Consider the following 27,241-nt stretch of genomic DNA (forward strand, 5'->3'; position numbering starts at 1 on the left):
CAGATATCCACAAACACAGTAACGATTCAACTGCAATGTGAAGTTTATGCAACAATAACATTAACTAATAATTAAGAATTCCTTACCTTACATCTTTCTTGTCTTCAAATCGCGTTCTTCTTCTTCTGAGTTAAATCCAATGTAAGCTCACGGCGTGTCTTCCAAACTTGACGAAAAGCAGACTGATGAAGTTTGGTGCTGTGTTTGAGGTAACGAGCGCGTTCGCGTTCCTTAACGTGGAGATTTGCATGTCAATCTCTTTTGAGCGTGTGGGCGTGGTCACATTAAAACTAATGAGCAAGCGTGTGAGAAACTGGACATCTTGTTGGTTTTATACAAATTACTCAAGCAGAGAATATTTGTTTTCAGTTTGAATATAATTTAAAAGTACACACTTAAATGATTATAAAGATATATGGCTCATAAATGTGTGACAAGTATTCGCTGAGTTTTGTTTCAGTTTAAAGACATGCTCAAGAAAAAAAAGTTCAGCGCGACGGAGAGGAAGAACGCACACCCTGTTTATTTTCTTTATTTCAAAAAAGCAATGTTTTGATTTGATTGTAAATGGACACATACAAAAGTAGACATCTCACAGATTCTTTTTTCTGTATGACCATAAATGACGGAGTAATTTTAGTTTATTGTACAACAATGTGAAGAAAATCCAGCAAAACGCGCGGGCGCATTTGCCGACCCCAGGGGGTTAAAGTTGTGGAACATAGTGCAGAACAAAGTGCAGCCATAACAGGGCATTGTGTATCAAAAAGACCACTGTTGCACTTGATTCAGGTAGCTTGTGCTTGTGACAGTTTCTGGACTGAGGGAACTTCTCAAAACGGTTTCTGTGCATCTCAGAAGCAGAAATTTGGACTTTCAAGTCAGCAGTCTGTCCCTTTAAGTCAGCAATTTCAGTCACATCCACATCATTCTTCTTTTTTGCAGTAGCTGCCATTTTCATAGCTGAGACCTGGACCTGCAACTCCGTGACAGCCTTTTTTAGTGCACTCACTTCATCTGATTTCGCTTGAATGGTTTTGTCCTTCAGGCCAGAATGCTTTTGCAGGGAACTAACTTGAGCTTGGAGTTCACAGACTTACTTTAAAAGAGTTGCGTCAGCATGGTCAACATCAAGCGCGTCAGCATGGTCAACATCAAGCGCATCGCATGGGTGTGCAGATATATGGTGGGTTGACATTCTCAATTTTGAAGGAGCAGGACAGTGCTTGTTTAACCCTAAATGCTTCCGCATTCGTTCCTCTTTGGAGGCATTTTTGTCTTCTTCTGTCCGAATGAGCACAACTAATTCTGCAAATGAAGGAGGGTTTGATTTCCTCTTTTCTAGCTGAAGGTCAGTGATGAGGCCGTTGTCCCAACAGCCGCGACAACATTGCTTCAGAAGGCAACAGTCTCTTTCACTTTCAGATATGCCACCTCGTTGAATTGTTGTACTTGTTGAATTGTTGAATATGAGAACTTGTAATCTATGCAAATAAGTTGAAGGCTTCTCGCCTTGATTATGAAGAGTGCTCATAAACTTGGCTAGCAACTCGTCTCCGTCTTCAACAGAGCCATATACAGACTCCAGCAGTTCCAGATACACAGTAGGTAGGCTTTTGGGAGAGACGTGTTTGACAATATCCGCAGCTGGGGGAAGCAGACTGTCAAGAATTTTCCTTGTTCGATGCAAATCAGAGATTGAAGGATCTGTCATAAAAAGGTTGACACTCGCACGCCAAGTATTGAAGTCTGGCTCATTTCCACGTCGAGGAATTTTACCAGAAAAGGCCTGAAGGCGAATTAAGGCGTGTTGCGATGACACAGCTTCATTTGCCTTCACAATGTGCTCTACCACCACTCGTTGTACCGTGGATGTGTCTAGGATGCTTGCTGAGATGGCTGGGGACACCATAGTAACAGGTATGGCTCCACTGGCTTCCGTCTGCAAGGGTGTAGCAGTAGTTGTGTTCTCCCTAACCGGGCTTTTTAACTCTGGGTTCTCATCACTCAACAGAGGGGGATTGCTGCCCCCCGGACTCAGGAGACTGTCACCAAGATTGCAGTAACTCACTCCCTGTGACTCTGCTGGTTCTTTTTCAGAAACACTAACCTGGTGAATCTTCGCCAATTCCTCCTGAAGCACATCTTGAAATGACTTCCCGCTTGCACTGGCAATTGCTTGCAGTTCTTCAAGGTACCCCTTAGTAACTTCACTGGTGTCAGCCTGAGGGCACATACTGTCAAAGGGGTGTATATGAAAAGTAACATTCAGGTCAGTAGGGCATACAAATGTCAAGGGTAGTAAAGGTCCTAAATTTTGCATGGCAGTACTATGGGCAAATTTCACTATGGCATTACGGTGGAATTTTGAGGTAGGGTCATCTATCAGTAAGTTTCATTTTATAGAACCATATCGAAGAAAATATGTTTCAACATACTGGTCTGCTTCAGTTAACGCAAGGCCACTAACAAGGACAGCATTTGAAACGTTCATATTTTCTTGTTTCACTATATTCATTTTGTCTGTTTTTCTTTGGTGAAGTATAACTTCCCCCTTTTAGTCTTGCACTTAATATTTTTGTTTAAAAAAATGTCCTCCTGGCTGGCTCGCCAAATTTTTGTAACCTATGTCACAAGTTTAAACAAAGTATAGACCAGTCACAGAAGATTAAGTGCGACTCTCTGGAGGAAAAAATGATAACAAAACACAACAACAACAAAAGGGGAATAACCACTCAAAACATCAATGGTAAGTATTAACCATAAGACAAGTATTTATATTTTTCGTATCTTTTTAGATTTTCTTTTCTTAGTAACTCTTGAAGTGAAATATTAGAAAAGGAAAAAAAACACAATACAACGACTATGCGTCTCACTCAATTTGAATATCAGAAGAGAGAAACAAAACACAATATAAACAACTGTCTCATTCAATTGAAATGTAAAATGAGAAATAAAAAAATAAAAAAAAATAAAAAATAATGTCTCAGTTCAGAAAATCAGTGTCTCAGTTCAGATTCAGGGAAGAAAAAAAAAAAAATGTAATAGTGGCCTTAGTCCATGAAAAATCAGTTTCTCAATCCAGCGAGTCCAAAAGAAGAGGGGAAAAAATAAGTAAAAAATATTTCGCTCAATCCAGTAGAATAAAGGTGATTAAAGAAGAATGGTTCGTACAACCAATATGTATTCCTCTGTGTCACCAGATACGATTCAGATGGGAAAGGTTTATGTTTTTGCCACTGATGCCTTTAACACTGAGGGCAGGAGACTTTTGGCTTCTGTTTTTCCTTTCTTGTTCACGTCCATCAGGTCTAAAAGAAACAATAAATCAAGTGAGATTTCAAATGAGAGACAAACTTGAAATGAAAGGTTAAGCTCAAAGTCAAGATCACTGATGAGTTCAATAGTCATTTCAACCCCATCATATCTGGTCAACAACTGCTGTGCACAATTATGTACTATTATAATATTATGAACATGATTTGTGTTATAAATCACTAGTTTGGTCATGAAACTCTAAATGGCACATACTTGACATGTAATCTTTAAGCAATCACATCATTTCCGACACCTTTCTAACATTAACAGAGGAAGAATCTGGAAGTGTCTCTCGTCTCTGTGTTCTTAATAAGCACCAGAGCAAATACAAAAACATGAACTGCTGTTAGAAAACATGAAAATACTGTTTGACGTTTTATCTTCACCATAATAAGTAATGTCAGAAAGAGAAAGCTGCACACTGCAAAAACTCAAAATCTTGCCAAGTATATTTTTCTAATTTCTAGTCAAAATATCTCATCACACTTAATATAAGACAAAATCACCTAAAGACCAAGATTTAAGTGAGATAAAGGAGCTTGTTTTTAGACAGTCCATCTTGAATATCTTGTTAAGTGAAACTGTCTTGAAAATATCTTGTTTTGAGTCATATCTGAGATGAAACAAGCTTTTTTGACATGTCATAAGGTTTTTAAGCTGCTGTGTTATTTGTAAAAGATGAATCGTCTTGTTTCAAGAAATAGACTTGACTTGAATTGAGACAACAAATCTGCTATGGCTATTTTTCTTACATTTGCATCAAATCATGTCCATGTGATATGTAAAAAAGACAGTGGCAAAAGCTGGAATTATGTTTCCTTCTCTGTTCTGTTGCACTCTGGACATACTGCAAAAGTAATAAGTAAAAATAAATGCTGTCATCAATTACAGTGTTTGTAGTGCTTAAAAAAAATACATTGCGCCCAAATACCCACACTCAATACAGACTCAAGAATTATGTTTAATGATGTCTGTGAGATCATACTTCAGTGGAATGTACTTGCTACTATTGAAGTTTAGGCTACATAGTGGTATGGTGTATAATCAACAAGCTTTTCAGCATCCATGAAAATATTGGCTTGAGCTAGATCGGGAACTTCTACCTCATAAGCTAAATAATGATCATTCCACCCAGCTGTAGAGAGAGGTTGGCATTCAAAACAATAGCCTACACGGACGCATTTAAATTATAAATGTTTTTTACAAGTGCAAACTCTGGAGTATCATTGATGACATTAGAAATAACCAAAGATTTTCCACATGTATGCTTATTTCCATGTTGCATAATCCACTTTACAGAAACTATATGTTCAACGTGCTCTATTCCTAAGAAGTCTTTAATCTTTCCTTCCATAGTGAACATTTTTCACCTCAGAGGCTGGGCCCATGTCAACTTCACTTGAACAAATTGGATGTTTCTCAAGCACATTCTGACTACATTCATAAAGTTGGTTGTGCTTCACAAGAGACTTACAGATATTTTTAAAACTACTTTTCAAAGCCCACTGCTTAAAAAAGCAATGCTTTGACTCAAAGCGCATACACATGTGCCTCACTGTAGGACCAAGTGCCTTAATCTGAGAAGGAAGATGTCAGCAAGTAATGCTGTTTAGGTATAATATTTGCATCTGGAAACAGTTGTTTGAAATGTTTTAAATGGTGCTCTATTAACCCCCTGAGGTCGGCTATCGCGCCGGCGCGATAGGCTCGTTTTTTTCCTTATCAGTGAAAAAAAATTAATAAAATATTACTTTTTATCTTATATGCTTGTGTTATACATCAATCGATCCTGTTAAGTGTGTATTATTTTTGTGTATACTCACAATAAAAACAAAGTGTTGTGCTTTTCCCCAAATAAAGAAAAATAAACATGATGCGAGTTCTGCTTTCTCTCTGTCAGTGAAGTCAATTCTGAAACGCGTCCGAAAATGAACCATAACTCAGCGAATACTCAGTCAAACAGGCATACAGGCACACAGGCATGAAGCTTGAATTCTCTTCTTTTAAATGAAGTAATTTATATAAAAAACAAATATTCTCAGCTTGTGAAATCTGTATTAAAAGAGAGCGATTCCAGTCGAGCTAATTAGAGCTCATTCAGATGTAATGTGACCCCGCCCCGGAGAGCGCGCGCTATTCAAACGCAAATGACTGAGGCAATCCTGCAAACTGTGAACGCCCACATCAGCTCGAGAAAACACATCAGATCATTGTACTTGTTTACACAGTCTCGCAGCGCTGTGAGGAATAATACTATAATGGAAAATTTACCTCAGAAGTACGAGGAGCAACAGATCCGAGGCTATGGAATAATGTAGTAAGTTTTTTTTTCATTCTCAAGTGCGGCGCGTATCTGTGCATGAATGAATGAATGAACGGCAGAGATGCGCGCTGTTTACCACAACTGGCAAAAGAAGGTTTAAATTTGAATCGTTTCTGTCTGTGAATGTTTCCTTTTAGCAAACTGTATTGCTATAGGCTACTGAGTAAAAATCGAGTGAAATATGTTGAAATAAAATGTATTTGTATAAGCAACGTATTAAACTGCAAATTAACATTTATATTTCTTATAATAAAAACGAAAGTTACTATGTTACAGACATATGAAAGACAACATTTCATTGATTAGTTTTGGATAGATTATACATTTTTACTGTAAAATATCTGCCACCTCAAATAAGCTTTTGTTTGCCAATTTTTGCTCATACGTTAAATATAGTATGTTTTGTCAAAAATAATCAAATAATATGTTATAGTGTTTATTCCAATGTAGCCTAGGCTATATTCAAGTAATGAATCCTTAACTTTGAAATATGTATGATAAAATGTATAATTTAGTTTTTACAAAGAAAGATTACACTTGAATTGTTAACAAACTAATAAAAGGTAAATATAAGCCTTTTCTTTAAAATAATTTTTTATTGTGTTTTATTAGTGACAAATTTGGGGAGAGGATAAATATTCCAAAACTGAAAATACAGTATGAGAATTAACTGCACAATTACTAGACATGTTTTCCTTTTGATATTATAGGCCAATTTGCAAGCACAATTTGTGGAAAAAAAAAAAAAAAATTGAGATGCTTCCAACTGTTGCTTTTGCATTCTTTCTTGTGACACACCTGAATGAATGGCTCATTAAGTATGCGGGCCCCATTGTCTCCAGGTGCGAACCACTAAATATGCATGATCGTTGACGCCCACTCCGCATATTGCCTTTCCAGACAGAAAGTGTTTTGCAAAATTTAAATCAATGCATTGTGTTATGTGAATGATTAGGCAGGATAATTTTCACATCATTTTGAAGAAAAAACTCTAGGCAAGGACATCCATTAGTCAAAAGTCTTATTGACACATATTTAGAATGTGTTTTATTTTGTCTACGCTATTTGAAATAACAGCCATTTCGCAACTCTGTCGCATCTCTCTGCCGCTCTGCCTCCCGCTCACACACACACACAGCCCCCGCACCGCCCTTCCACTCACGTCACTTTTTTAAAATCCCCTACAGCGGGATTTGCAACTTACATCTGTGTCATTCTTTTTGGTGAAATGCTCCCACACACTACTTTTCTTTGCAGGCTTCATCCTGTCGTCTGCCCTGTTTTAGCCTGTAGCCTTTACTTTTCGCAAACCTTGTGAGCGCGCGAGCGCGAACCCAAACGCTGTGACCTCACGCCAAATGTTTTTATTGTTTTATTAAGTAGCCTACAAACAGGCGAGTTTTGAAAAATTGAGTGAGGGATTTGTTCACTTTACACAAAAAGATCTTGGAAAGAGATGGCTAACTGTAGGCTATAGCGTTTAGTCCACTGTCTATAATAGCCTAATTTAGAGATCAATTTTTTTTTTTAACCGACTATCGACAACTTTGATCGGTTAACGTTGATACGGTCAACCATCGGTTAAATGGTCGTCGGTTAACATCCCTAGTACACACCAAGCGCTTTACAATCACATCAGGTGTCGGCCTCATTCACGACCTGGATGATTCAACAGCAGCCACAGTGAAACAGCGCCAACTATAGGTGGAGAAGAGATATTTGACTGTGACTAACTTACACAGAAGAGATTTTGTTTCTCAGCACATAAAGATGAACTACTTACTGTGATTTCAGACTGTGGTGATGTGGTTTCTCCACTGCATGGATCTTCATGTGTCTCTTCAGGTGACTTTTAGTAGTGAAACACTTTCCACACTGATCACACGTGTGCGGCTTCTCTCCGCTGTGGATCCTCTCATGTGTTTTCAGATGTTGTGACCGAATGAATCTCTTGTCACAGTGTGAACACTGGTAAGGTTTTTCTCCAGTGTGAATTCTCTGGTGCCGTTTTAAATATATCGCTGTAGTAAAAGTCTTCCCACACTCAAAGCACATGTACTCTCTCACACCAGTGTGCATTTTCTGATGTGTTTGTAAATATTTCAGCACTGAAAAACTCTTTCCACATACAGAACATGAATGTGGCTTCTCCTTTGTATGAACTGTCAGGCGTGTCTTCAGGTTTGATGCCAAAAGAAACGTCTTGCCACATTGATCACATATGAACAGCTTCTCTCCGGTGTGGATCTTCATGTGACGCTCATGATTTTTTTTGTTTGATACACTTTTTCCACACTGATCACATGAGAACGACTTCTCTCCAGTGTGAACTCTCATGTGAATCTCCCGATTTTGTTTGCTTGTGAAACTCTTCTCACACTGATCACATGAGAACGGCTTCTCTCCGGTGTGAACTGTCATGTGAATCTCAAGATTATGTTTGTTTGCTAAAGTTTTTCCACATTGATCACATGTGAATGGGTTCTCTCCAGTGTGAACACTCATGTGAATCTCAAGCTTATGTTTGGCTGTGAAACTCTTTCCACACTGATCACATGTGAACGGCTTCTCTCCAGTGTGAACTCTCATGTGTCTCTCCCAATTTTGTTTGGTTGTGAAACTCTTTCCACATTGATTACATGAGAACGACTTCTCTCCCTTGTGAACTCTCATGTGAATCTCCCGATTTTGTTTGGTTGTGAAACTCTTTCCACACTGATCACATGTGAACGGCTTCTCTCCAGTGTGAACTCTCATGTGACGCTCAAGATTATGTTTTTTTGAGAAACTCTTTCCACACTGATTACATGAGAACGGCTTCTCTCCGGTGTGGACCTTCATGTGAATCTCAAGACTATGTTTGGCTGTGAAACTTAAAAAATTATTTTTAGTCTTTGAGCAACTCAAAGGTTTTTCTTCAGGTTTGACATGATGTTCCTCCTTCACTTCACTCAGTTCTTCACTCTCCTCCTTCACTTCACTCAGTTCTTCATTCTCCTCCTTCACTTCACTCAGTTCTTCACTCTCCTCCTTCACTTCACTCAGTTCTTCACTCTCCTCCTTCACTTCACTCAGTTCTTCATTCTCCTTCACTTCACTCAGTTCTTCACTCTCCTCCTTCACTTCACTCAGTTCTTCACTCTCCTCCTTCACTTCACTCAGTTCTTCACTCTCCTCCTTCACTTCACTCAGTTCTTCATTCTCCTCCTTCACTTTCATCAGGTCTGAAATGAAAGAAAAAAAAGTTTAATTGCATTTTCAGTACATAAAAGGGTGATTCTCATGAAACCATTAAAACACCATGGCACTAATGATTTTAAATATTAAACATGTTATTTAGTAATATAAAAAAGCATACAAATAAAGACAATACTGATCTCTACCTTGCACAAAGTGTAACTTCAACATGGGAATAATTTTATTTTCTATTTTACTGTATTTTCTGGGAAAATTCTCATTACCGTAATGCGTCCAACTTTACTGAATGTATGTTAGGTTTTAATTTAAACAAATTAAAATAAAAAAATCTGAAAAATAAATAAATGGATGTTCTACTAGATTATTACAGATGACAGAAAAATAATTTACTGAATATTCATGTATAATAATAATGAAAAAAAGTAGGAAAATGATGTGTCCATGACTGCTGTTCTCATCCTCCGCAACATTTTTTGAGGACTGTTAAAACGTACACTCAGAATTTTAAATAAAGTTTGATTTTGAATGAAGAAGCACATGGGCCAGTTCCTTCAAGATGGCTACCAGGTAAGATGATCTCTTTATATCTCTCCAATTAAATGTAAAATATTCACTTGTCAGAAATGTATACACGACATATTGATTATCATTACCGAAACAAGTAGTTTTCTAGATTTAGAAAATTGTTAGATTTACATTTTTTTTTATAAAATTGTACTTCATTAATGTCTAATTATAGGCACTGAGTAAAAGATTAGCTAAGTCATCATGGATTCTCTATTGTTAGCAAAACATACCAAGGCACCTCATCCACCGAAACACCATTCTCATACACCGCAACCATTTAAGGCCAGCTGCGGTAGAGAGAACTTCTGTTTCGGAAATGAGAATTTAATCATTGTGACAGACTGTAATTTTTTTTTTTTATTATTTGTAAATTCAGTACAAAGAAATTTAGCTCAACCCCACAAGTTCAGGCCCTGTATAGGATACACACACACACAGACACAGACACACACACACAGACGCATACGCCGTAAGCATTAAGTTTATACTATAGGATGATGTGTACATAAAAGTTATTTTTCTTCCCCATGTTGTGATACTTGCTTATTTAATGTCTTGCTATCCGCTTCCAGGTATCAAAAACGAAAACAAACTGGCAAAATAAAAAAAACTGAAGAGCTGACTAAGAAGCAACATGAAAAGAAAAAAAGACAATGGCGGGAGAACTCAAAGTGTTATTATAAAAGAAAGAAACAGCTTAAAGCTGTACTAGACACAACACCATCTAGTGAGGAAGATGATTCACTTCAGCTTATTCAAGAATCAAACGAAGTTCAAGAAAATCTTCAAGAAATTCTTCAAGAAGCCGCCCCAAAAGAACAGCCATTCTTGTCTCAACAGGTAAATGTCGCAGTAATATATATATATATATATATATATAAGAATTATGTTTTAGCTCTTTAGTGTTTAAAAAAAAAATTATATTACATTTGAAAGGTGAGCTGAATTCTCAAGTTAGAAGAACCAAGGAAGTTCCACATATTTTTTAGATAATGTTAATGCAAGATTGAATAATTATCATTTTAAATCATAATTAAATTCAACTAATATAACACACTATTCTCAAAAGTTCTAAAGCTGTCTTTTGAATTCTAAACTTGTGATTTTTTTTACAGTGTAATTCCATCAGCTCAACTCCTAAAAAAAGAGATTTCTATACAGACACCAAGACAAATAAATACATCTACCCCAAAAGAATCACCCAAAATGAAGAGAAGAAAAAAAAGACTATCACAATTGAGGGGAAAGTTACGCCACACAGAAAAGAAGCTTCTGGACAGAACTAAAGAGATTGTAAACCTAAAGAAAAGACTGAGAAGACTTGAGAAGAGGGAGAAAAAGCAGGTACTTGTGAACATGGAAGGCAGAGAGGTCCATAAAAAAACTAGAAAAAGAGGTCACCAGGAAATATTACCCAACAGCCAGAGAAGATTAAAGCGCAGAATTGTTAGTCAGTTATTTCACCAAGATGAAGTTTCAACTATAATAAATGGCAAATCTGGTGAAATTTGGAAAAAGGGACAGATATTTCGCAAGAGAGCCTTGACAGACAATATGGAAAATCTTCATAGAAGATTTCTGTCTGAGAATCCCAGGCACAAACTTTCCATGTCTCAGTTCTGTAAACTTAAGCCATTTTGGATTGTCCACCGTAGAGTAAAAGACTGTGCGTGTAAAACACATGAAAATTTTGGCCTGAAGATAAAAAAGCTGCACCAGCTAGGGTTCATAGCCACATCCTCTACAAATGACATTGTGCGGGCTAGTGTGTGTAGTGACAATGACATGTCCTGCATGTACAGGACATGCAGCAACTGCAAGTATAAGAAATTTCCCACAACTCTGGATCCTTCACTGAAAGGAAACATCATAATATGGGAGGAGTGGGTTACAAAATCTGTACCAAGAAGAGGTACAGATGGGTCCACTGAAGAGAAGGAAGTGAGGAATGTTTTTCTTGAGAAGAGACATACCTCCATCGAAAAGCTTGTAGAACTGACACAGGACCACCTCTTAAACTTCTCAAGACACATTTACAATATCAAGCATCAGTATGAAAGAATGAGAGAATTGAGAGAGTCCCTTAGCCAGAATGAAGTAGTAGTTCATATTGACTACAGTGAGAACTACGCTTGTAAATATACCAGAGAAATAAAAGAAACTCACTTTGGAGGTGGCAACCAGCAGGTAACCCTCCATACTGGAGTTATTTATCTCAGTGGGGAGAAGGTGCAGTCCTTTGCATCGCTTTCAGCCTGTCTTCAGCACAATGCCACAGCCACATGGGCTCACCTTGACCCGGTACTGAGGAGCATACGAGAGGAACATCCAAATGCAAGGAACATCCACTTCATTTCAGATGGGCCCACATCTCAGTACCGGAACAAAACAAACTTTTATCTAGCTTCGACAGTGCCATTTATGCGAGGATTTAATCATGTAACATGTAATTTCACAGAGGCGTCCCATGGAAAGGGTGCTCCTGATTGAGTGGGTGGTGCCTTGAAAAACCTGGCTGACAGAATTGTGTCCTATGGTACCAGCATACCAGATGCTGATACTCTTTTTGAGCAGCTAAATCTGAATTCATCTGTAAGGCTCTTTAAGATAACGGAGGAAGATGTAAAAACAAGTGCTGAGTTAGTACCACCAGATCTGAAGACAGTACCTGGGACAATGAGAATTCATCAGGTGAATAAACATATTGAACAACATTTTCAAACAAAATGCAAACAGGCTAAAGTAACTATTACTAAAAAGAGAAAAAAAATATTTTTTATGTTGGGTCGCTGGATGAAATATCCTTAAAACTGTAAATAGGAGAACTAAAGTAACTGAGTACTGAAATGTAGTTAATGACTGTACATGCTATGAGTATGGATGCAACTAAAAAGAAACAGTTATGTGGGTTAATTGAGGTATTCTCCTGCAAACTCTAAAAGAGAGATGTTTAAGTTTTAAAGATATGTTAAACATACATTCATTTGATATTAGTTTGTCTGTATTTAATATATGAGTTTTAATAAAGTTTTCAAAAATTACTATTTTCTCCTTAAGCTAACATCAACAAAACCAGGCCTTATCAACACCAGAGAAGTGTCCTGCTTTTGTGATTTTGCCTGTGGCTGTTTCAGTCCAAGAGAGTTTGACTTCCGAAACAATGTGGAGCCAGAAAAGGAAAATGCAGTGTCAGTTCTGGATGAAGGAAAGTGGGTCCTTGTACAGTATGATGGAGCATTGTTCCCTGGCATAATCACACATAAATAACTATTTGGTGGTATTGATATGTGGTTTTGTTGATGAAAAATCCTTAAATTCTTATTAATTTTTACCTTCTAGATTGTAGATGGTCAATATGAGGTGGACACAATGAGTTGTGCTGGACCAAATAAATTCTACATTCCGTCCATTAAATATGAGGGAGAAAAGGTCTGGTACTACTTTGACGACATAAAAGCAGTTATTCCAGAGCCTCAACCGGCAACGTCCTCCGCTCGACACTTCTGTGTGTTGCCTGAGATCTGGGAAAAGTACCAAACCAAACGTCTGTGAAAAGAGGGTAGCAAGTTGCATCCTACTTACACCACAGCTACCTATTTTTCAGTGCCATGTTAAATGTTCATGTTTTTAGGCACATGTTTATTCCTGTTTTAATGTTTTTGTTACATTTTTTTTTTATTATTATTATTGTGCTGTAGCAATTGAACTGTGTTGACACACCAATCCCCTCTAAAAGGATTAGTTCACCTCAAAATGAACATTTCCTAATAATTTACGCACCCCAATGCCATCCAAGATATCCATGTCTTTCTTTCCTCAGTTGAAGAGAAATACATTTTTTTGAGGAAAACATTTCTGGATTTTTCTTTGAATTATGGACTTCAATTGTAACCAATGTTTTGAAGTCTAAATCAATGCAGTTTCAAAGATCTTTGGTTACAATTGAAGTCCATTATTTGAAGAAAAATCCAGAAATGTTTTCCTCAAAAAACTTAATTTCTCATTAACTGAGGAAAGAAAGACATGGATATCTTGGATGGCATTGGGGTGAGTAAATTATTAGGACATTTTTATTTTGAGGTGAACTAATCCTTTAAAGAGAGTCTGACTTTATGCATTTATGCACAGCATAACACACTTATTTCGATATTTTCGATATTATCGATATCTCAAGATGGCGCCTGTGTTCGGCTTTGCCTCTGCTCTGTCTCTGCCCTCACGTATTTCTGTGGTTTTTCTAGTGTTGTTCTTTGTTTTATCAGCCTTGATAACAAATAGCTGTGTCTCAGCTGTTTTAAAATATGATCGTCACACGCTTTTCCGCATTAAGGAGACTATGAACGACTTCTCAGTTACCGGGGCTTGGTCCTCGAAGTTTTTCCCTCCTTATATTGAATATTCTACGTCATCGCCGGTGTACCTGCTAGTCACCAAGCATCGCGGCAGGAGGAGGAAGCGGGGATCCAGGGCTGGTATCCAGGCCAGGTGGAGGAAACAACGTGGAGAGTCACCATGTCCAATTGATCCCGGAGCTTTCTTGGTTGAGCGGTGCTTGCGGTCAATTCCTGTCTGCAAGGTGTCGTGTGCGCCTTCGTTGCTTTGGAGTAACGTTAGTCAATCTGATCGGTGTTTTGTTTGACCAATCGATGTCCTTGGATGGTCATTCTAGACAGCTGGTCAGAAGCTGTTTTTATCATTTGAGAAATATCTCTAAATTAAGAACAATACTGCCCAAAACTAACATGGAGATGATCATTCATGCTTTTATTTCTTCACGGTTAGATTATTGTAATTCTCTTTTCACTTGTTTTAACAATTGTTCTTTGAGCCGTCTCCAACTGGTTCAAAATGCCGCAGCCAGGTTTTTAACAGGAACAAACAGAAGGGCACACATTACTCCGATTTTATTTACTCTCCACTAGGGGTGTGACGAGATCTCGTGTTACGAGATCTCGCGAGATTAAAACGCGACGAGATTTCTCGTCGAGGTCAAACTTTGTCTCGTGAGTTGTTGTGATGTCAGCGTGATGGAGCGTGAGGGTGAAATTAGTATTGAAGATGCCCTTGCCACTTTTAAATCATTTGTGTGCCGGGCCAATCACACACACACTCCGCGCACACACACACACTCACTGTCCCTCGCTCACTCACTCACTCGCGCGCACTCACTCTCGCTCACACTCAACCCGTCGTGGAGGACCGTTAAAATTAAACATGCTAGTCTTTCTGTCGTGATGTCCTGAAGCATCGCAGACGCGTAGGTTGTCGCCCACTATGACACGATCGAATCTTGCGTCCCGACGCCCGTTGTCCTTTACGAATCTCCACGAAACGGATCGTGCCAAAATCGCGCGAAAATAGTGTAATCTGAACCAGGCAGGTAATAAACATTTGACCTATCACGCAAAGAACCTATTAAAGCACTAAGACATGGGAACAGTATAGCTAACATTCACATATCACAAGTCATATCGACATCGCAATATTAAACAATGTTATCGCACATCGCAGCTTTTCCTCATATCGTGCAGCCCTAGTTACTGCCCAAATGTCTCAACTGCTGCCAGAAATCGTCGACATGCTTAAATTCTTGAAAAAGAACATGACCATAATCTTAGTCTGTTCTGTAGTTAATTTATCTCTTTTTCATGCTTGAAGAAAAAAATTTTTTCTGTTTGAACTTGTAGTTTTGAGAGAGAGCAGTAGGCTACTTTGATTATGGATACACACTTACTGTTTGCATTTAAAGTGTTATTTCAGTTATTTATATTTATTTTATTTATACTGTTTTATTTTTTTTATGTTCGATTTGTGGAAAGGAGTTCGATTTCTCATGTGAAATCGTACAGGGGAGAAGCCAGACGGTAGAGTTTATAGCAAAACATTTAGCAGTGTTTGCATGTCCTTTACTGCATAGAATTCATTAAAATAGAAGTAAAATAACATTCATTACAAGTTGATTTCAAAATGCCCCTAAATTGTTTTGCATTTTGTGATTTTCAGTTGAATAAAATACTATTTTCCATTCATATATTTCATCATTGAGGATTTCTTAAAAATTGTGTAAAAATCTCGTCTTGTCTCGTTCTCGTGAACCCAATCTCGTGTCTCGTCTCGTCTCGTGGAGTAAGTGTCTCGTCACACCCCTACTCTCCACTGGCTTCCGGTAAAATACAGAATTGATTATAAAATTTTAATTTTAACGTTTAAAGCACTACATGGACAGACGCCTCAATATATCACTGACATGTTGACCCCTTACTCTTCGTCTCGTATTCTTCGCTCCTCAGGTCAAAATCTCCTGATGGTACCTAAAACCCGCCTTAAAACTCGGGGAGATCGCTCCTTCCAGGCGACTGCTCCAAAAATGTGGAATGCCTTGCCCTTGTCATTGCGTGTGGCCGATTCTATTGTTTCTTTTAAAAAACAGCTGAAGACACTGCTATTTAGACAAGCTTTTAGTTGATTGTGTTTTTATGTTTTATGTTTTTATGTTTGTATGATGCTTTTTAAATTGTATACTTGCTACTTGTAAAGCACTCTGTGATTCTTTCTGTGATGGGTGCTATATAAATAAAGTTTACTTACTTACTTACTTACTTACTTACTTACTTATTTTGCTTCTACGACTTCCTGTCTAATCCTTGAGGTCAAACATAGAGTATCAACACATGGCAGAATTACATTTATGCAATGATTTTGCTTTTCTTTTTCTCCTTATCCTCAGAATTAGACCATTTATCCAATAAGCCTACCAAACCAAAATAAGTGATTGTAAATGCCAAGCTCATGTAATGTAGTGGATGCTTGTATGTTATTTCATGTTTCTCCATATTTAAGAACAGCTATACTATTCCCTCTACATTCGATAAAAGAGAGATTCAGTAAAAAATAACTTTTTGTTGTAAATGCTTTCTCTTCTTTTTTGGCAATATTTTCCTCTCATTGATCTCCTAATTATCTATTCTGTGCAGCCAGGTGTATACATTGACAAATGTTTCCAACAGTAGGCATTTACCTAGTTATGAAGAGGTTGAAAAATAAAGAGAAACACCTCTCTGAAACACTTTGACAAATATTAGTTATAAGTTATTGTTTTACGAATATTAAAGTTATTTATTTTCGTATTATCTATTATTGTTGCTAATTCTGTCAGTAATTACTCACCCTCATGTTGTTCCAACCCCGTAAGACCTTCGTTCATCTTCGGAACACAAATTAAGATATTTTTGATTAAATCTGAGTGCTGGATCACTGCTCCATAGGCTTCTAAGGGACTGAAACTTGCTGTCCCAGAAAATGTATTAAAGACATCGTTAATATAGTCCAAGTGACTACAGTGGCTCAATCTTAAGTTTATAAAGCGACGAGAATACTTTTTGTGCGCAAAAACAAACAAAAATAACGACTTTATTCCACTTTTCATTTCCTTCTATCTGGGCCTCGAGTCTTTTCACATAGTGTTTAAGCGTAGCGCGTCTGTGTTGCACGTCACCACGTAGGCTCACTATTGGCTGACGCTGGTCATGTGTGATACGTGGTGACGTACAACACAGACGCGCTACGCTTAAACACTACGTGAAAAGACTGACTCGAGTTATGTTTTCAATAAAGTTTAGGCTATGATGTAACGATGTGTGTGGCTATGTTGAGAGACTAGTATCGGGGGCTAATCAGTCGGAGCTTAGACACGATCTTTAATACAACGAACAAAATAGCGATTTTGTGGGCAATGCAGATTATATTTTAAGACTTAACGATTGTAGTCCTTTGATTGTAGTCCTTTGTCAGTGAGTGAGTGGGTGAGTGTGTGTGTGTGTGTGTCACGGCAGCCCCCGCTGCTCGTTGAGCACAGCAACTGCAGAGTGATACGTGCTTTTGAGTCTCCAAACACCACAAAAGTCTCCAATAACACCAGTAAAAGTTGCTAGATTTGTTGCTAGTCGGTTTTGACAAAAAAAAGTCGCCAGGAGGATGATTTGTTTGTGTGTTATAATAGTCCAACCACTTGCATTTCAACATGGGGGGAATTTCGGGTGTTTTTTTTCTCATCCTGTAGCCTACTCGCACCCCCCCCCGGGAGAGTGTCCGCGGGCCCTACAGGTTGAGAACCACTGCATTAATGTTAACAAATCAAACCATACTGTAAAGTGTTCAAACAAATAATTTACTCAGAACACCAATAAGAACGTAAGTGTGCTTACCCCCTTTTTTTAGTAATAGTAAGCCTACATGGTTAGCAAGATTTGGCCTTAAAAAACTACAGTATTTACAATTTAATTTTATTCGAGACTGAGATAAAATAAACTTTTTAATAGAGCTCGGGCGTAGATGTTATGGAATGGTGCATTGTGGGTAACGGCGGCCATTTTAGAGGCACCGCAAAAGCCGGTTTATAATAAGATATTAGCGTAGCCGGCCGGTACAGAAAGAGTTATGGACCGTGACAAAAAAAAGTTGGCTATACCATATACGGACAAACTTCATAATGAAGCCAAACAACGGTACTTAAAAAAAATTATGATTATAGGTGGAATCGATCCCTATGAACAAAGTATGGAGTAATAATTATGAAAGTTTACCAAGCCTCAGTTTCCCTGATATTTTCTCCTACCTGGTGGAGTGAGCGCTTACACCTCCGATCCAGGGCCGGATTAACAATTTAATGTGCCCTTGGCAACAACATTCAAGCCCCATCACACACATTTTAATTGTTTATTAATAAACAAGTGATTTTTTGTCACAGTCGGCTGCAAAGATGAGGTTGACGATATGCTGACTCGCGATCTTCGCAGCAGTGAACACGCCAGAGAGAAATGCACATTTCAAACAGATTACATAAGCAGAGAGCAGATCTGTTTTCTTTCGTTTTGAATTGTTCGTTTAAAAGTAGACATTTCAATATAGATATATTTTTCAGGTCTGTGAGGCAAGACTACCTTATATGCTGAGTTTTGGTTAATTTATGAGACCTCCAGTTCACGCGCCGAAACATTTATTAAAATACAAATTAATGCAAAACGAAATTCACTTTTTAAAAAAAGGCTTTGTGCTTTCTGTTTGAAGTCTCTGCTCCGATCAATTTTAAAAGTTGTCACTGGAGGCTCACTTGCAGTTCACAAATGGATGAGTGCAAGATCTGCAGATCCTCAAAGTAAACGCGGAGAAAACAATCGTTCACACCGTTAATCAAGCATCAGTGGTGACACACACACTTGTCAGATTCTGTGAGCTATGAAGCGTGTCTATGTGGGTTTGTTACACTTCAGGAGTAATTTATCATACGTCCAATAATCCACTGTTTTCGTCCGGTAGTATATTGACGACCAGCGGCGACCCAAGCCATCCGACGAAAATGGGGAAAACTAATATGATTTATGAGGCGTTTGCCCTGTCGATCATGAGACCGATTACAGCAGTTCACAATACTGAACCATTTTCCAAAAAATAACCTAAATTAATGACCAAATGACCAATGTTACCTACTGCCTACTATACGCTACTATACAGTAAATCTACTTCCGTACCGTGATTCCCACAATGCATTGCGACGTGACGTAACGATCCCGAACTCTATTAGGACCCTATAATTTCCGCAATCACGGAATCGCGGACGGAATCGCGGAATTGGCAAATTAACGCGGAATTTTACATATTTGGAATAAAATTCAGTTTTTGTGTGGGAGACACATGTCTGAGGAAAATGTAGACCGGGGGAAGCAAATCTGGGCGCAGTGTTTCCCACACATAGACTAATTCTTGTCAGTGCGCCACAGAATCAACACCGGCCGCCACATAGCCTTTAGCCTATTGCGTTTCGTTATATATTTTTTTTTTGTTTACGCTTCATAAAACACGCAGCGTAGCCTATTCATTCCGCTGCATTTCCTTTCCCTGCTCTACCTCCGTCTCTCTGTCACTCACGCGTCTCTCTCTTTTTGTCTCGCCAAAGCCTTATTTGATCGGTAAGTGATGTATGACTGCTGCGCATACAGAAAGAACGAGCAGAGAGAGAGAGGACCAGTCGACCATCTTCAAACTGTCTTGCTCTCTCTCGCTCCCTCGCGCTTATTAATCTAAATCAATTGAGAATTGACACAATGGTAAAAGATCGGAAGACCGAAGTTACACGTGGAGCATTCGGATATTTTTTTCCTGAATTACCGCTGGGTGTGAATTGTGCAAAAAAAAACTTTTTTACATTGCCTTCTTCTCTGAAAAGCGTTCCGCCCATTCAGCTGACATAAAAAACACTTTCAATAAACTAAACTAAACCTATCCAATGATGAAATGTGTTCTGTGTTGACAAATCTTGTGCGATGTCCTAACTGCTGGGATAATCACACAACGCGTACAAGTCTGCTAATGATACGTCCGATTCACGAACTAATGACTCCTTTGAACCGATTCACTTTAATGAATGGTTAAAACAACTGATCTGTCCAACACTGAATCGGTGTAGCCTATAACAAATCGGTAACACTTTACAATAAGGTTCCATTTATTAAACTCTAGGCTATTTATTAAAGATCAGCTAACATTAAAGCCACACCGCGGAACTTTTGCGGGCGCTAGGGGCGCTAGACCTGTAACTTTCACGTCTAGCGCCCCTAGAGGCCACAAGCGCCGCAGCACTGTCGCAAAAGTCTGCTCCATGAGTATATCAGAGCCTATGGTCACGTGATGGCCGTAAAGCGATACGTTCTCCAGGTCACATGACCTGGCCAACGACGGTCCGTCTTCTCCAAACTTACATAGGCGGTATTTCAAGAGGGCAGCCCCGCTCGGAGCATTAATAGTGTCAAACGCTGTATATTGGCCTGAGGAATCATTTAAAATAACTCGTATGCGCCAACTCTTTAGGTCACAAAGTCCACGGTGTGGCTTTAACTATAAACTGCACTTCTACAGCATTTATTAATCTTTATTAATGTTAATTTCACCATTTACTAGTAGCCTACATTATTTAAATAAAAAGTTGTCTTTGTTAACATTTGTTAGCCTAATGCACTGTGTGAAGTAACATAATAAAAATACAGCTGTTCATTGTTTGTTCAACTAAGATTAACAAAGATTAATAAATACAGTAACAAAATGTATTGCTTATGGTTCATGTTAGTTAGCCTAATACATTCACTAATGTAAACAAATCAAACCACATTTAACACCTCTTAAAATTATATTTTAAAATTATATTATCTTAAATTATTTTGTTTGTTACCTCAATAAATGTAAGGTCATTCCTATTTTATTTGTGTACATTTTAATCATTAACATTAAAAACACTCTTTTTACAACTAAAATAACAGTAAAGGGTATAAAAAAAATGAATTTCCAAAAATTAAAACGGAAAAAACGGAATTTGGGAAAAAATAAAACGGATTTTATAGGGCCCTATTTAATGCTACTTTTTTCTACTTTTTAATATTTATATGATTATATACCAAAATAATTATCAGGTCTAGTAAAGAAGGATTGGTAACACTTTACAATAAGGTTCATTAGTTAACTACATTAGTTAACATTAACTAATAATGAACTGCACTTATACAGCATTTGTTCATCTTTGTTAATGTTAATTTCAACATTTACTAATACTTTATTAAAATCTTGTTAACATTAGTTAATGCACTGTGAACTAACATGAACAAACAATGAACAGCTTTATTTGTATTAACTAACATTAACAAAGATTAACAAAAACAGTAGTAAATGTATTGCTCATTGTTAGTTCATGTTAGTTAATACATTTACTAATGTTTAATAAAGGAACCTTATTGTAAAGTGTTACCGAAGGATTTTATCTTACAAAGCTATGAAATCCAGAGGTAAAAATAAAATAACCGCTCGACCACATATAAAGAAATCGAACACAAGTCTGGTGTCTATGGGGAGTCGCTCTCTTCCCAAGCGGCAACCTCCCCGTCTCTCTCTTGAAACCAACACGGAAGTGAGTTAAACTGCAATTCATTGACTGGGCGCTTGCACTGGCTGCAGAAGTGAGTCAAATCTGTATCTCCCCCATGTTAAAATTACCAACTTTACAGCAGAAAAAAACATGTTTACAGCCTGGATCTCTATGTGGCTTTGGTCTATACAGCTAATTTTACCCTTCATAACAACTGTGAGGGGGGTGCTTTTTTTTATAACTCATCCGTTTAGTTGATTAATATTTAAAGTTCTGCATAATTAAGGGTGTGTCCACTTTTGAGTGACAGGTTGATTACCACTGATGTCAATGCTAGCCGTTTGTCTGCTGTTAGCCGCGTCACTACTCACTTCACCTCAGCAAATTTTAGCTGCTGAACTTGCCATTTCTGCAGTGTTTGTGCTTATTTCGGGATTAATTCATACAATTTAATACACCCTTACTTCGCCCACGGCTCCGTCGTTGTCGTCGGGTATCGTTCGAGAGAACAACCAGCGCTGAATTTCAGTTGTTTTCCTCTGTGAACATGCACTAATGGATGTCTGATAATTTCGTTGGTTTTTGGAGTTTTCAGATTTAAAAACGTCTATAGATATAAAGGCTCGTTCGTTCTGCTCTCACGGAACAGATAGATTATAATATGCTTATGTACCGTCAGATGAAATCATGCAGGCGTCGGCGCTTTCTCCATCCATGCAATAAATGCACATCCTTGAATGAGCGCGGATTTTCTAGCGCATTTACTTGAACTTCATAGGCAATATATCTATGGTTTAACCCATTTGAGAGGCGGCTAAAATCAGAATTTAAAATGGACTGAATAAGCTCTCTACGAACTTGACGAGCGATGCCGCGCTGACGGACCATAGACTATAAAAAAAGAGTGACTGACATCATGTATGCACATAAATCACTGTCACACACTCTCTCTCAGAGTAATAAGTTACTGCATAATACATTTTCAAATAGCAGAATAGTACAGAATCACGATACACAGTCTCACTTGTAGCCATGTCTTTTAACTATTATAATATTTCGAAGGGCAAAAACAGGAACTTTTAATTGGCTTTACATTATCAACTGACACTTTAGCGCGAGGCTCAGTGCAGTCGCAGACTTGGTACTGTCAGTAGCATATAGCATTACCTCCCTGAGCTAACTCTGGTAGCCAGGCTCCTCAGGCTACTCACGCCCCGCCTCTTTGCCCATTTTCCGTTAACCAGGAGTGACGCAAGGTGACGCAAGGTGACACGAGGCCAAGATGGCGACGGCCGACTCCGCCCACTTTAGGCTTCAAAAATGCTCTTCAGAAACCTATGGGTGACGTCACGGACACTACGTCCATATTTTTTTTTACAGTCTATGTCTCTTCCTCACTGGAGTGTGTTTGAAATCTGAGAGACTCTGAGACTCTTCTGGATTGTGTTCTTTAATGACAGGAAAACCGATAAATAGGTTATGTTTACATCACTGTCAGCCATTCTGGGATTCAAGCTTATTTACTTAATACTAGTGGTGGGGCGTTAACGTGAGACTCTTATCGGGCGATAAAAAAAATATCGCCGTTAATCTATTCTCAAAGTTGGGTTGGGAGCTGAGCGATCATAATGTAAGAGACGCTGACGCGACCACAACATTGTCCGACATCAAATGGCAAACGTAATGTAAGCGGAACGAAACTGCTCGTTATTGTGTGGTTGACGGACCGTTTATCAGTTTGGACCAAAGCAGCGCGAGCCGATCTTGATCAAGCGACACTGTTACTACCAAGCGTGCCGCACAAGCCCTGAAAAGTGAAGCCAAAACGTCTCGATCGCCCCCCGGTGACTGGTCCTAGTATAGGTCATAAGCCCCGCCTCCCCATGTTATTCAACGGGACGTGAGACCAACTAAACAATTAAATTACACTTCAAATATCTTTTTTCCAAAGGTGGTTTCTTTCATTTGCTGTCGTTTTTATCACGCTGATGTTAGTTCAAGTGTCTGTTTCAAAAATAAGTTGTTTTTTAGTTAGTTACGTGATGCGGTGGTGTAACGTCATGACTGACAGCTGTGATTGACAGGTTCTCTGAGCGAAGTAGTCACTGAAGCACCAACGGACATTTTTTCGGGATCTTCGGAGGACTGAGGAGATTGTATTTACTTTATTTTAACAAGCCTCTTGACGTACTGCAATCAATTTTTAAAAAAGTGTGCAGAATCCTCTCCCTGAGTGCATTCTGCGAGAGTGAGGGCGGAGCGTTGATTTTGCGGCTTTACTTCCTGCTCACTACTGCGCAGGTCTGGTCCCGAGATCGCTACTGCGCAGACTCAAGTTCCAATATGTCAGCGCCATATCGGGACTCTGGCGGCTTCAGTTCTCATCAATGGAAGAGAGCGAAGGGGCGTCGTCCATCTTTTTTTACAGTCTATGGTTACTACACGGCGCTAAGAGAGATCCAGTAAAGAAAGCATTTGAATTCGCCACAGAAGTAATAACATTGCTGCGAGATCTAGTGAGAAACATTCACATTTCTCCGTTATTAACGGATCAAACAGTGCGTGGAAGCCAGGAAGAAATATTGTGCCATCCGGTGTCCACAGATCTGCAACATTCACCATGGATTTACTGTAGTAACACTAACTGCAACCATGGAAGTTTGGCAGGAATAGTAGGCTATAATGCTTTCAAGTAACATTACGTTGGTTTTATTTTGACATTATGAATAAAATTGCTGCCCTCGAATGTTAATCTGAACTAAAAATAGACCTTTGTTTATAACTACTACAATATTAGGCTACATTTAATTTTTTCCAAGGAGCTGTTTTGTTTTATATGCTCATAAGAAGAGTCTATTATAGCTCCATCATTGCTCAAAGTAAAAAATAAAAATAAAATCATTTGTATTTAAGAAACATGTGCCCTTTAGTCATTATTTGGGTAGCACACATAATCTGAATGCCTTCGGCAGAATTCAAATGAGACATTTTAATCTAGATTAATTCCAAGATTACAGTGAGATTAATCTAGATTAAAAAAAAAGTATCTATGCCCACCACTACTTAATACAGTTTACTGTTTATTAGGGCTGGGTAAAAAATAATGATTTTCGCAAGAATCCCAAGAATCGATTAGTCTATTCTGTTTTCAGTTGATGAATTAACGGAACATTGTAGCGCACATCCCATCCAATAAATCGCAATAATCTTTATGCTTTGTTACTTTTGTTATGAAACAAAGTCTATGGTTTGAAATTACGTCAAAATGCAAAAAAATATAAACCGTTTTGGCGCTGTTTAATGTGGCGTGACAGAAGCATACATGAACTGATCATCTCCTAATAATATTCTTTAATCTCAGTTAAAGCTCAAAATAAACATGAATGGACATCTGAAGGTGTGTTAAAACATACAGTAAAACTCATCTAAACACGTAACATGTCTCATGGAATCGCTTAGGCCTAATTAGTGTTTCAACCACGGAAAGACGTCTTGTAAACAATGTCATGTAACGTCACATTTACCTCAGAAAAACCATATTCCATCCCCCATCACACTCTAGGTGGATTGAAGACGCCTTGTATTTCATCAAACTTGAAAAAAATTGACTTTCTCTTCACCGGCACAGTGCACGATTCTCTACAATCTGGAAGCCCTTTTTAGCACATGTACAGACTCTGCAATCTTTAATATGTGTCTGATTAACCCTTTCCATTCCAGATAGTACTTTGTAATTTTACATTGATGTTTAGAATTAAGTTTTAAGTGCACTTAATACTTTGTTGGTCTATCTCAGTATTTCTGTTTTCCAGTGTTATCTGCTGATGAGAATGTATTTATATTTATTTTAATACTAACTTCCTTTTTCTTTTTTTTTTTCTTTTTCGCCTTTACCTTTTTTTTATTATTATTACTTATTTATACCCATTTATTTATTTGTTTGGTTGTTTACTTATTTTCTTTAAACCTTGTATGTATCATAAAAATTATAAATCATACAAAAAATAAAACCATATTCAGAGACCATAACTTGTTAGTCAGTTAGAAAAATGAATTCTAGAGAGGCGCATTTTGATAATTATATGTATCACATTACATATGCATTATAATTTTTAATGTTCGATATTTAATGCATGTTTGAATAAATCAGTAAAGTTTTTATGACAGCCACCATTTAAATGTGTATATTTAAAGGGCACCTATTATGCAAAATTCACTTTTAAATGGTGTTTGAACATAAATGTGTGTTGGCAGTGTGTGAGCAAAACCACCCTAGAATGATAAAAATCCACCAAGTGTTTTTTTTACAATCTCAATAAATCATAAGCACTGTCTCAGAACGAGCTGTTCTAAGATTCTATGCAATGTGACGTAGAATTGCACAAGCCCCACCGACGTGGTTTGATTGACACTGTGGTTTTTGAATAGACCCCGCCCTCTGTGATCTGTACACCATCCGCCAGTTTCAACGACAGCTGGTAATGTCTCCTAAGAAATGTAGGTGTTCTGTTGTGGGATGTAAGAATGAACATAGCAGTATTCATTTACTCTTGTTGTCACTCGAGGATGGATCTGAACCAACTCCCAGCTTACAGTCTCTGGAGCGACAGGCCTAACGTTGCTGATCACGGCAGAAATGAGAGTGAGCGCGCACTTTTTGCTCATCGTGTAGCTATACGGATATACAGTGTACCAGTTTATTAAGCACAGACTGAAAAGGTGTGTATATATGTTTACTGTTAGTTGTAACGAGTGTTTTGTGTACTTCGCTGTGTATGTTCCATGCTAATGAAAGGGAGAGAGAGAGAGAGAGTTTTGGAGAAGACTTAAATGCTCACATCTTATACTGTGTTTATTTAGCAGCTCTTACAGTGATTTTCTGGAGTAAAACTAATGCTTCATCTTTTGTGTGATGTACAATAAACTTTATTGAACTCATCAGTATATTTTGGTCATCATTCGGACGAGGTCTGCTACAGCAGGCTTTTATTACAGTAATGGTGGATAAAAGCAGATGACAAATAAGTTATAACCATAATTAAACTAAACTATACATTTTCAATCTCCATAAAGTATATATTCTCTGGCTCTGTGGGCATTATTGTCCAACTCCGAGTCGAAATGAACACCGCAACTGAGAGTTTCTGTATTGATATTATCAGATGAGATTGTCCTGGCTCTGAGCGCGAGCTCGTGAGGCTCCGCCCCCTGGGCCGACAGCAGCAGTTCATTAGCATTTAAAGGGCACACACTAAAACAGCATGTTTTTCCGAGCTCCAAAAAATGACAATTTAAACATGCTGTAAAAAAATATCTGCTGGGTATTTTGAGCTAAAACTTCACATACATACTCAGGGAACATCAGAGACTTATTTTACATCTTGTGAAAAGGGTCATAATAGGTGCCGTTTAAAGGTAGAAATATGATTATGTAATTGTAAAGTTAGTATAACTTTATTATTATAAAAAACATCCTTGAATGTAATTTAAGCGTAAAACTTGTATACAAATCAGTAAATGTTAAAGGGTTAGTTCACCCAAAAATGAAAATTCTGTCAGTAATTACTCACCCTCATGTTGTTCCAACCGCGTAAGACCTTCGTTCATCTTCGGAACACAAATTAAGATATTTTTGATGAAATATGAGCTATGTCTCACTCCTCCATAGGCTGCTATGTGACCGAAACTTGCTGGCCCAGAAAAGTCATTAAAGAGATCGTTAATATAGTCCAAGTGACTCCAGTGGCTCAATCTTAAGTATATCAAGCGACGAGAATACTTTTTGTGCGCAAAAACAAACAAAAATAACGACTTTATTCCACTTTTCATTTCCTTCTCTCTGGGCCTCTAGTTGGTTTGCGTAGTCTTTTTGCGCAGCGCGTCTGTGTTACACGTCACCACGTAGGCTCACTATTGGTCAACGCCGG

The 27,241-nt window shown here is 38.0% G+C and overlaps 1 protein-coding gene across 4 annotated transcripts in view; it reads right to left on the bottom strand.

Annotated features, from left to right (window-relative positions):
* Positions 1-507: 507 nt before the first annotated feature.
* The window catches only part of LOC311071102 (uncharacterized protein), a 29,460-nt gene continuing 2,726 nt past the window's right edge, over positions 508-27,241 (bottom strand). Inside the window, exons 3-5 of one of the 4 annotated variants that reach the window (XM_084095329.1) lie at positions 7,425-8,865; positions 7,258-7,339; positions 508-3,311 (exon numbers count right to left, since the gene is read on the bottom strand). In XM_084095329.1, coding sequence (XP_083951455.1) covers positions 7,294-7,339; positions 7,425-8,865 — 1,487 coding nt within the window. In that variant the 3' untranslated portion in view covers positions 508-3,311; positions 7,258-7,293. Of the gene's footprint in view, positions 3,312-7,257; positions 7,340-7,424; positions 8,866-11,572; positions 12,075-27,241 lie in introns of those variants that run through there. The other 3 variants (XM_084095331.1, XM_084095330.1, XM_084095328.1) reach the window with 3 other exon arrangements.

The sequence above is a fragment of the Abramis brama genome, assembly GCF_963993115.1.
Source record: "Abramis brama genome assembly, chromosome: 1".
NCBI lineage: Eukaryota > Metazoa > Chordata > Actinopteri > Cypriniformes > Leuciscidae > Abramis > Abramis brama.